General features: G+C 48.0%; 1 protein-coding gene across 1 annotated transcript; it reads left to right on the forward strand.

Annotated features, from left to right (window-relative positions):
* The first annotated feature begins 439 nt into the window (after positions 1 to 439).
* AGA (aspartylglucosaminidase) lies at positions 440 to 12,008 on the forward strand. The gene is made up of 9 exons (XM_004614715.2): positions 440 to 646; positions 2,613 to 2,766; positions 3,869 to 3,981; positions 5,140 to 5,252; positions 6,611 to 6,725; positions 7,279 to 7,354; positions 8,386 to 8,493; positions 9,215 to 9,348; positions 11,782 to 12,008. The coding sequence occupies exons 1-9, from the start codon at positions 517 to 519 to the stop codon at positions 11,880 to 11,882; spliced, it is 1,044 nt and encodes a 347-aa protein (XP_004614772.2). The 5' UTR covers positions 440 to 516; the 3' UTR covers positions 11,883 to 12,008.
* Positions 12,009 to 12,223: the final 215 nt, after the last annotated feature.

Here is a 12,223-nt window from a genome sequence, read left to right on the forward strand (position 1 = left end):
CCAGCACACACCACACACACACACACACACACACACACACACCCCTAAAAACACACACATGCCCCTAGAAGGAAGCAGCACCCAGCACACAGACCCCTAGAAACAATCACATACACATCTAGGAACACGCACACGCACATGTGCACACACACAAACACACACGCACACACACATACCTAGGAGGAAGCAGCGCCTGCCACGCGCACACACACACATACACACACCTAGAAATAATCGCACACATATCTAGGAACACACATATCTAGGAACACACACGCACACACGCGCACACACCCCTGGAAGAAAGCAGCGCCCAGCACACACACACACACGCGCGCACACAAACACGCACACCAAGAAGGAAGCGGCGCCTAGCCCCGGGCCCCGGGCCGGGCGGGGCGAGAGCCGGCGCGTCTCGCGAGAGTTGGCGGTGGGCGTGGCCGCCGGGGGCGGGGCCTGCGCTGCGGGAGCGGCGTCCGGTGACCCTGGTGGGGCCGCTCCTGGGCCGGCGGTGCGATGGCGAGGAGGCGGAGGCCGAGTCCGTGTGTGGCGCCGCTGCTGCTCTGCTGGGCCCTGGCGTGCGGCGGCTCCGGCCTGCTGCCCCTGGTGCTCAACACGTGGCCCTTTAGGAACGCGACCGAAGCAGGTGGGCACCGAGCCGCTGGCCGGGGACACGGGCCCCCGTCGGGGCGCCGCTGGCCACGACCCCGTCCCCGGCCGCCGCCGCAGCACACAGAGCCCGCCCCGGGGGCGCGGGGCTGCGGGGTCCGCGGGGTGGACGCCGGCCCCCGTCGGGGCGCTGCTGGCCCCGGGGGATCAGGGGCGGGGGGGCCCGCGGGGTGGCCCCCCGGCCCCCGCTGCATCGGACACTTCCCCGCGAAGCTTTGGGGCCCCCTCTTGCTGCCCACCGCAGCGCCCTGCCTCCTAGTTCCTGGCTCTGCTTGCCACTGTCTTCACACCTGCGAGTCCAGCTTTGGTCAGGATGGATTTCCCAAACCAGGACTGCTCTCACCACCCCCACCCCCACCCTCCGAGCCCCCAGATTATCCCCCACCCCTCCTCTCCCTGCATATATGCAAACGTGATTTTTTTTTTTTTACCACATGGTATGTTACTAATTTTTGCAACTGCAAAGCTGCTCAGAAGTTCGGGTGCCCACGCCCCATCCGATTTAAGGTTTCTGTCCAACTGCTGGAAGCAGGAGGACATTGGCTTGAAATGCTTCCCACAGCTAGGTACGGAGAACTCAGGGGGACCTGCCATCTGAGCGGCCCCCTCCTGCGTCACCACCACCAATGTCCAATCTGAGTTGGATGTTTCTCTCTGCTTTGCTGTAAACCACACGGGCCATTTATCGTGGTACTTTGCCCCAGTATATATACTTGTTTGCATTAAGGGCGAGATCCAACACCCTCATGAGAAACGTTAGAAGCCCCTCGCTCCCACTGACCTGCTGATGGTAGTTTCTGGGCTCTGGATTTTTGGTGCAGCTGAGTGTGTAGTGTGTATTTGGTAAGGCACTGCAGTGGGTCCAGGGAAAAGGCTGGAAGGAAAATTCCCCACAAGAACAAAAAAGTGCAGTGACCTGGTGGAAGTTTTCTATAATGAAGAGGGAAACTTCCTGACAGGCCTTTTCAGCATAGACTCTAGGGCTCAAATTGTTTGCACACAGTAGAATCACCCTTCCGAAGGATTCTCTATTAATCATTTGACAACGTGGAACATCCCTCTTTCACGGGAAGCCACAGAACTTAAGAGTGTGGCTATTGAAGCCACGATGGTTACTCCCAAACCCTAGCTGTGTGACCTTGGACAAGTTACTTAACCCTTCTGGGTCCGTTTCCACCTCTTTGAAGCTAGTCATTGTACAGAACTTGGTGGAAAAGTTGCAGAGATGAAATCAGCTGATCCAGATAACGCATGTGTAAAGGTTGTAAGTATTGCCGTTGTTACTGAAACTCGCTGTGGCAGCTCTTGCCTCAATGTACTTGTGCAGGTTTAAGCGTCATCTAGTAGGATCAGCCTGTTGTTGGTTTAGTTCTTTCAAAGGTGGGTGCTGGTTTCCCCAGCAGGTGCGCCGGGCAGTTTCTGGCCAAGAAGGCCTGATGCTTAGTGTCCAGGCCTGTGGTGCTGGGGCCCCAAGAGCCCCCCCACTCCCCGCCCCCCATTCCTTAAGAGGCATGTCCAGGGCTGCGGCTGATGATGCTTGAGGCCATGCAGTGCAGGACCTGAGCTCGGTTAGCACACGCTGAGCCTGCAGCCAGCGCGGCCCATAGAGCTCTCTCCCCAGCCTTGCTTTGTAAATTGAAGCAAAGAATGTTCCTCTCCTCTTAGATTAGATGATAAAAAGATGTGAAAAAGCACCCAAACCCCTCAACGTTGCATCAGGAGCCAGAGTTGTTTGATTCCTCAGGCTGTCTCGTGTCATACCCCCTTAGCAGCCCCAGTGTGCTGCGCGGGCACTTGAGAAGTGGAAGTTGTGAGCATCCCAGCTCAGCTTGGAGGAGTGTTATTTTGTCTTTGTTCCAAATGAGTTCTCAGAGCCCGGGTCGAGTGGGGGGCTGGACGGAAGCCACTTGATACTCAAGGCGCCATTGGGGTGTGGTTCACAGCGTGGAGAACGCTGCTTTCGGGAGGCTCGGCCTTGGATGCTGTGGAGAAGGGCTGCACCATGTGTGAGATGGAGCAGTGTGACGGCACCGTGGGCTTCGGCGGGAGCCCCGATGAAACAGGGGAGACCACCCTGGATGCCATGATCATGGACGGGTAAGTGCTGCTCTGGGCCTATGTCTCTTGGTCACGATGCCTCAGCCTCAGTGTGGGAGTGTCGTTACCGCTCTAACCCCCTCAAAGCATTGGCATGAACATTTCCTTTTCTATTAACAATAAAACAAAGGGGCCTGGAGCAATCACAACAGCGGGTAGGGTGTATTTGCCTTGCACACGGCTGACCCAGGTTTGATTCCTAGCATCCCATATGGTCCCCTGAGCACCACCAGGAGTAATTCCTGAGTGCAGAGCCAGGAGTAACCCCTGTGCATCGCTGGGTGTGACACAAAAAGAAAAAAAAAAAAAAAGCTGAAGAAGGAGTTCAAGAGGTCAAGGAAACGGTTGCCGTGCATGCAGCCAAACCCAGTTTGACCCCCAGAGTTGCATATGATCTCCCCACTCCCCCAACACCTCCAGGAGAGACCTCTTATTATTCCTGAACAGGCAGGAATAATAGCCTCTGAGTACCACCCAGAATAACCCCCCCCCCCCACCTAATTGCAAAAAAAAAAAAAAAAATTGCCAAAAATGTGGTGGCAATAGAAATAATCACGTGGAAGTAGGTAGTGTCCTTCAATAGGGAGAATCCTCAAGGCTCCAAAGTCTTGATCGGTGAGTAGTTGCATATCGTCTACAATGCGATTGCCAGGTCAGGGGCCACAGGAACGCAAGCCATACTCAGGAAGAGCTAGAGGAGAGGTCTGAGAGAAGGGACAGTTCTTGCCTGGCCTGTCCTCAGCCCCAGTTCAATCTCTTGTGCCTCAGATGGTGCCCTGAGTACCCCCGAGAGTGAGCCTTGAGCACAGAGCCAGGAGTAAGCGCTGAGCACAGCCAGGTGTCGTCCCAAACTCAAGCCCAACTAGAGTGAGCCAGAACTGAGAGTTTCCCTGCTGTTGGGGTATGTGGCAAGTTGATTTTCTCTTTATCCCTGAATTTGTCTGATTGTATGAACTTCATGGATACTCTGCGAGTACCATGCTTGGATGTAGGGTTTGCCCTTAAGAACACTGTTTTTTTTAGAGTAAAAACACATTTTCATCTGTGAAGTTCTGGAAGTCTCTTAGTAAATCTGTGTTTTGTTTTCATTTTTGCTGTGTAGCACTTCTTTGGATGTTGGAGCCGTTGGAGATCTGAGGCATATTAAAAATGCTATTGGTGTGGCACGGAGAGTAATGGATTATACCTCACACACATTTTTAGTCGGGGAGTCAGGTAACATGCTAACTGAACTGAGGTTTTTTTTGTCCAGTCTTTTTCATCTGTTCTTCATTGGTTAAAAAGGACTCAATATAAATAAAATATTGTATGGAGTAGACCTAAATGATAATTCCAGTTGCTTTGCATATGTTTGCGTAAATTTCTTTTCTTTGTTCCTCTTCAAAAATAGCATCTTACTGTATTCATCTGTTTCTGGTGGGGTGTGTTCAGGGGACCAGATGGTGTTAGGGATTGAATGTGGGGTTCCCGTGTGCAAATCTCAGTGCTTTGAGTCATTATGGCGGGCCACATCAAATAGCATTTTAAAAAAATTAAATCACTTATGCCCAGATGAGTAATTGCTGGACTGACATCCATTTTGGTGGCATTACAGAAGTTCCCAAATTTATTCGGCCGCCTTCCCCCTTTTCAGGAATAAAACTGCCGAGTTAGTGAAACAAAAACTGCTGAGTTACTGAATGCCTCCCTGGAAATCTACTTTGTTTAAGCAAGTCAATGGTAGCCCAGTTGCACCCAGGCTTCTTACCCCACCACCCACCATCACATCAGCACCCCTGGGGGGCAGGATCACCTACATTCTTAGCTCATTCTAGGCAGGAGACTGAGGACGCAGTCTTTACACAGATGGCAGAAAGTAAATGTTGCAGAAGGAATTCTGCTGGAAAGAATGCCACCCAGGCACCAGGAACGTTCTGTGATCTAGAGGCAGAATAATTTTTCACGGTGTCTTAGCTAACCCCTTGAACATCCTTCAGTGCCAAACCACCTGAGAAACAGCAGATCTGTGTGCCAGTCTTTGGATGCCAGTTGTCCTGTGTGATGTAGTGCTCAGTGGGCATTGCACCCCCCTCCGAGCAGTAAGACTTTCTGCTGGTAAAAGATAGACCTTTCCTTTCAGACAGTGGAGGGAAGGGAGAGGGGAGCACTGTCCTTGATGTTCAGAAGCAGAGTCTTGAGTAGGGCAGAGTTAAAGCAGACATGGAGCGTTGGCTGTCAAATAACATGTCCTGAAACACTGCATGTCTGAATATGCCTGGAAACATCCTTATTTATAAGCCCGTGGGATGGTTGTACCACATCTAAAATGTGTACCTTTATTTTGTTTAGAAGACAATACCTAACTTACCGTTTTCTTTTCTTCCCAATCTCTAGCCACCAAGTTTGCTGAAAGTATGGGGTTTCTTCCTGAGGATTTATCTACAGCCGTTTCTCGAGCAATTCATGCAGACTGGCTTGCTCAGAATTGCCAGCCGAATTACTGGAAGGTATGAATGTGTGACCCTGAAAACTAAGTGGGGGACTAGAGATAAACAAGCTAAAGTAGGTAATGAGCTTTGCCTTGTATGTGCCCAAACCAGGTTTGATTCCCCAGAACCACATATAGTCCCCCACACCCTACCAGCAGTGATTCCCTGAGCACAGAGCCAGGAGTAAATCCTGCACACTGCTGGGTGTGATTCCCCTAAAGGAAAAGAAATAATGTTTAATAAAAGCACATGGCTTAGGGAAGAGAGATAGCCTAGGGGTGAAGTCACAGGCCATGCCTGTGGCCAACCCCCATTAGATCCCTGACGCCCAGTAATCTGGTACTGCTGGACCAAGCAGCAACCACTTCCTCAGTCCCTGGTCGTGCCCAGTCATCTGAGCATCCCTGGATGAACCCCTTCCCCCACATAAGAAACAAAACAGTAAAAAGTCAGCGTGAAAATATTAAGCAATACCTTTCTGCTCGCTGCTTACCTCTTGCCTGGGGGCCTAGTTGTTCTTCAGAGCCATCCATTGAACTGCCCCTGGGGGGTGGCTGTTGTCCAGGGCAGCAGGGCCCCGCTGGGACTATTGAGACGAGTGGTTCTAGCTTGACCTGGACAGGCCACGGGACCACTCTGCTCAACTTCCTAGTCCAGAGAAACTCTCACTAATGGCCTAGAAGCCATCAATCTTAAGCCGTATCCAGTGTCTGGCCCTCATTTGGCATGAGGATTTAGGTGTCCTGTGTGTTATTACTCAGGTAATTTGTCTTTAAATCAATGTGACTTGGAGCAGACTTCAGTCTGTCTTGGCCATACAGACTCCATCTTTGAGCTGGGCTCTCCTCTCTTTCTTTCAAAAAAATCCTAATTATCCCTGAATCACCAAGGGATTGGGGGGGCTTTGCATTTGAAAGAGGTGCAAAGGTTGTGGAGGCACCAAGGACATTGATGTGCAATCCATACAGAGTAGGTTTCTTGCTTTGACACTGATTGATAGATACAGCTCACTTATGTCAGTGAAGCCCTTTTCCTGCTCCATTAAGCTTCAGAGAGAGAGAGAGGAGAGAGAAGAGTGAGGCAACAGAGGGAAGGAAGGGAGGGAGGGAGGGAGGGAGGGAGGGAGGGAGGGAAGGAGAAAGAGAGAGAGACTCTTTTTAGACTATAAGTGTGTATTCCCTATTATCTTGAGACTAGCCCTGGTATTTAGTAAAGGTATACCCATCTGTTCACATAAATCTTTGGCTTTTTATTCTTATCTTTCTGTTGTTAGTTGTCCTTTGGGTTTCTTTTACTGTTTGATGATCATTCTTAACTGCTTGCTGATTTCTAAAATCACTCTTTCTGAAGAATGAAATTTAAACTTTGTTTCGTAGAACGTTGTACCAGATGCTTCAAAATACTGTGGACCCTACAAACCACCTGATCTCTTTAAAGCACAGAAATCTTCCAGTGGAAATCCAGTATACAAGCTTGGGCATGATACTATTGGTAATTTTCTGTTGATGCTGTTCCCGTTGTTAAAGTTTAGCTGCTTTTATGTATCTGCTCCTAGTCTGAACCTGTAGTTGCTGTCCAGCCTGTGATTGCTTGTGTAGCTAAGTGGATTCCTCCACCTGCATGCATGCCTATGCACATTCTCTCATTATTTAAACGCCCGTGTACAGTTTGGTACATTCCCTTATGGAGGCCCCTAAAAACCTAGTAACTAGTTGTGGGTTTAAAATGTTTATTTAACTTTGGGATCTTTAATACTTTTTACCTTGCACATGTAAATAACTATTTCCAGTCTGTAGTGTTAGAAAAGCTAAGCTAACCAGTGTCTCTTCTTTGGACGTACTTTTCTCGATCAGCTATTAGAAGATGCCATGAAACCGGGCCAGTAAAAAGCATAGCAGCCCTAGAGTCATTTTCCACGTTTCCAAGTTTCCTGTTCTAACTGAAATGAATGAAAGGGGACTTAGGTTACTCATTCATTATTATGTTTGAGGTCAGCCTTCAAGTCGGTACCGACCCTGATTCTTGTTTTGTTTTTAACTGCTAGGCATGGTTGTCATCCATAAACAGGGCCGTATTGCAGCTGGAACATCTACAAATGGTATCAAATTCAAAATACCCGGGTTAGTGTTTCTGTTCAAGCACATCTGACAGTTCCATAGCGAGTGAGTCAGTGTGGGCTCGGGGCTGTGGGAGAAGCAGGCTGCAGGGTGCAGCAGGACCTTCTGAGATAAGGAATGGTGCAGGAGGCCGGATGGGTCGCTGGTTAGCGTCAGGAGAGAAGGATTCTTCGGGATTCTTCGCCAGAGCTGTGAGACAGCGCGGTGGTTTGAGTAAGCTGGGGTACTGAGGGAGGCCAGTAAAAAATACCCTAGAAGCCCACCGCCCCGAAAGATAAGAAACCAGGAATCTCAGGTTTGGGGTTTCTGCTGGCTAGTAAAGAAACTGTGCATGTCTGGAGCAGAGAGAGGAAAAGGGGGAGTAAAATTAGATTTCTTGGGGTCTTAAGCCGTGTAAGAATTTCTGGGTTTGGGGGGCCAGAGTGATAGGGGGTTTGCCTGTATGTTACTAACCTAGGACTGATCCCCGGCACCCTTTATAGTCCCCGGGAATGATCCCTGAGCACGGAGCCGGGAGTAAGTCCTGAGCACTGCTGTGTGTGCCTCTTCGACCCCCACACCCCCACTCCAAAAAAAGGAAAGAAAAAAGAATTTATGGATTAAAATTTTTTTCTCTCTCTCTTACAAAGTTTTCAACAGACATGAAAGGTTGACTGCCAGGAGAAACTTTTGCCAAATTTGGCATACTCAAAAATGGGAGTAGATGGAGGTGTGTGGTCAAACCAATTTTGAACCCGTTGAGACTGTCCAGAAATCAGCGGATAATAAGGGCTGGCGATAACGGTTTCCATAAAATGGGGCCCTGTGGATATTGTAACGTGGCCACGCTCCATCCTTCCATTACTCATGTGGTTTGTGAAGTCCTGAGATGGGAAACTGCACTCTTTTGCACTTGGTTCTGCTGGAGAAGTTCCTCGCAATCGTGCTGAGTGGCTTCGGGGGCAGAGTCCCTAGTTTTCAAGCATGTCAGGGCCCTGTTCAGAGTGTTGGCACGAGCCTTCCCGTCATGAGTGATGCTGCTCTGTTCTTCGCAGCCGAGTTGGGGACTCGCCCATTCCCGGAGCCGGGGCCTATGCTGACGACACGGCCGGGGCGGCCGCCGCCACTGGGAACGGTGATATATTGATGCGCTTTCTGCCGAGGTATGACCCCTTGCATCTGATCGCTAGAGCCCCTGAGAGGAGATGCCATCTCAGTCGGGATGGGTTGAAGCTATATGTGCCAGCTCATCGAAGCTGTGTGCACAGTAGCTTCCTAGAAACTTCTGTTTGCCAACCCTCCTGGTTACCTTGACAGTAATTGGTCATAGCCCTTGGAAATAATGTTTCTTCCTGTTTCTCTGATGAAAGTATACTTCTGCTCTGTTTAAAAAACTGACGTGAGGCTGCTGAATAAAGGCCTGGTGGTAACTGATGGTAGTAACTGCAGTAGGAAATGCAGTTGTCGTGTACAATGAATGACAGGATGGTGGTCATTACAATTAGGTGTGTTGCGCATGGCAGTATTTCCCTGCCTCTGCCTTTCTCTAGACCCATTTTGATTTTAATTGTAACCTCTGTGCTCCATAACATACAGTTGATAGTACAAACTTTAAAAAAAAAAAAAGATCAAGCAAAGCCAAAATAAGAATCCTGATCCAAACTAGGGTGTGGACCCCTTGTAAAAGTCTGTAACTTGGACTTGCTTTAGTAGGAAGCCCTCTTCGGGGTTACTGACTCCTCGGCACTATTAGTCTATGAAAAGTGACATTTGCATTCTGTCAAAGGTACAGAAAGTACAGTTGCAAAAGTACAAATTTTGTCAACTTGCTATTTGTTGCTTGAAGTTTGTTTAGGATTAAGGTCTCCCCCTTCTTTAAATCAGCTACCAAGCCGTGCAGTACATGCGACGAGGAGAAGAACCGGAAAGAGCTTGCCAGAAAGTGATTTTAAGAATTCGGTCGTATGTTCCAGACTTTTTTGGAGCTGTGGTGTGTGCCAACAAGACTGGACATTACGGTAAGTTTGATTTAGAATTCATATGTATGAGAACTTGCCTGTGTTCGTTAAAAGACAAAGTAAAATATTTCCTTCCTGTACAATAGGAACTATATTGAATAGACAGTGGTATACAGTAAAAGGTGATCTGTTAAGACAGAGTGTTAAAAACTACCAGAACCAGACTGATAACCAGTGGATAGGGAACGTAATTGACATGCAGCAGAATTGAGTTCATCCCTGGCACACCATATAGAGGTCAAGAGCAGAGTCGAGAGTAAGCCCTGAGCACTGCCAGGTGTGGCCCAAGCACAACTCCCTCCACCCCAAAAAAGCCTATGGTAGGGGCAGTGGCTCAGAGCGCTAGAGCTCATGCTTGGCTCTTTCTGTTTGTTGTTCTGTTTTGGTTTGGGGGGAGCGGCAACACTTGGTGGTGCTTTGGGTTTACTCCTGATGCTGCACTCAGAGATCACTCCTGGCAGAGCACAGGGGATTGTGCAGGGTGCCGGTGATTGAACCCGGGTCAGCTAAGTATAAGGAAAGCTCCTGACCCTCTGTCCTATCATTCCGGCCCCCTGGAGCACAGGCTTTGCAGGTAGGAGCCTGAGCCTGAGCCCCAGGCTCAAGCCCTGAGCATCTTCATAGAGTAGCCCTTAGCGCTACTGCACGTGGCCCCCAGCAGAATCAAGAAAAGTGAACGCTTATATGTGTACCTGTGTTTCTGGGGACTTAGCTCAGGGGTGGAGTGTGTTTCTTGTGGACTAGGCCCTGGATGGGACCCCCAGCACCCTCTGTGTACATATGGTGTATGTGACTATTTCTGAGTTTTTCCCTACAACCGTTTTTTGGTTCGTGGCTGACAGTTACAATCTAGTCTCTCACTGTTAGTCCAAGTCTTGAGTGACAGGAAGGAAGGAAGGAAGGAATGAATGAAGGAAGGAAGGAAGGAAGGAAGGAAGGAAGGAAGGAAGGAAGGAAGGAAGGAAGGAAGGAAGGAAAGAAGGAAGGAAGGAAGGAAGGAAGGAAGGAAGGAAGGAAGGAAGGAAGGAAGGAAGGAGGGAGGGAGGGAGGGAGGGAGGGAGGGAGGGAGGGAGGGAGGTTGGGAGGGAGGAAGGGAGGGAGGTTGGGAGGGAGGAAGGAAGGAAGAAAGGAAGGAAGGCAGGGAGGGAGGGAGGGAAGGAAGGAAGGAAGGAAGGAAGGAAGGAAGGAAGGAAGGAAGGAAGGAAGGAAGGAAGGAAGGAAGGAAGGAAGGAAGGAAGGAAGGAAGGAAGGAAGGAAGGAAGGAAGGAAGGAAGGAAGGAAGGAAGGAAGGAAGGAAGGAAGGAAGGAAGGAAGGTTTGTTTTGCTTTAACTCTATACACGAGTTTTCAATAATGGAAAGAAGATAGGGCTGAAATATATTTCCAGTTTCTTGTCCATTCATTTTACTAATTAACATCTTACTCATTTATCTGGTAAAAGCCCCCAGATACAAATGTATTACTTATTAAGTCAAAGAAGCAAAGGAAAGTTATTTTTCCACTGTAGTTGAGGCATGGCCTTTGCTTCGTTTATTTTCTATATGAGTTTATCATTGTGTCGAAGCATTTCAAGCATTGCTGCTTCTCATTAGTGAATTTTCAGCTTGCTGATCAATATGGGTTTTCAGGTTAGATGCTTCTTATTGTTCTTTGATCTTTTACTTCCCACAGTTCTGTTTGAAAACATTAAGGAATTCCTTATTCTATTTTAAGTACTTTGCTACAAAGTCAATATAAATTATGGGGAGAAGAGACAAAGACGTTCATTTTATTGATTATTTTCTTAAGAAATAAACCTTAGAAGTTTGATAGTTGGATTTGACAAGACGTTAAAAATGGTGATTATCTAATTGTAGATCAGTTCAAATTTGAAATGCTCCTTATGTTTAAAGTGAATAGACTGTGGTGGAGGACTCTTGGAGTTTGAACAGGGAAAGAAATGGGGGTCCTGGACAGGTGACACAGCAGGAAATAAGCACATAAACTTCTCTAGACACAGACCATCTTGGAAAATAGCACGTCTCACTTTCTAGGAGAGAAGAAGAGAAAAGAGAACAAAAAAGAAAAAAGCACATATGGATCCTTATGGGTGAATGAGAGAAATGTTCCAGTGGCTAGGGGAAAGTTAACATAAAACTCAACTTTTTCTTGCCAAGAAAAGGAGATAAAAATAGAATTAGAAATAATAGCAGTGAAGCATGTGTGCAGAGCAGAAGAGAAACCGATATTCTAAAGTTCAGATGTCTGGCCCCTCACCGTTCTCTTACGCACTGTGCACTGATCAATAAGGAAAATGACACTCAGGTCCTACTGGGGGCTGAGAGGGACATCAGGGACAAAGTGCCTCTTTCCTGGTGAATAAGCCGCGTCTGCATTGGTTGTAAATATGTGCATTCAATTTAAAACCTCCCCCTTTCTCTTTTCTTGGCCCCAGGTGCTGCTTGTAATAGACTTCCAACATTTACTCAGTTCAGTTTCATGGTTTATAATTCTCTAAAAAACCAGCCAACTGAAGAAAAGGTAAACTGCATCTAATCCGTCTTTCCTGTCAGCATCTATTGCTAATGAAGAATGAAACAAAGGCACTCTCATGTAGAATGTTGTGTGTTCTGAATTCTGGGTGTCGAATCAGCACAAGAATAAATACATGCTGGAGTAGCACATGCGTTTTCTCTGTCTGAAAGTTTTTGTTAGGTAATTTTATTTCACTTTGTATGTATCCTGAAAATGTGTGTGTGTGTGTGTGTGTGTGTGTGTGTGTCTGTGTCTGTGTGTCTGTGTGTGTGTCTGTATGTATTCTTTATTTAATTTTTAGGTGATATTTTCTAAGCTCAGTGCTTTAAGAAATTGCTGCTGTGGTAATTTATTCTCAGAAT

The sequence above is a fragment of the Sorex araneus genome, chromosome 1, assembly GCF_027595985.1.
Source record: "Sorex araneus isolate mSorAra2 chromosome 1, mSorAra2.pri, whole genome shotgun sequence".
Lineage (NCBI taxonomy): Eukaryota > Metazoa > Chordata > Mammalia > Eulipotyphla > Soricidae > Sorex > Sorex araneus.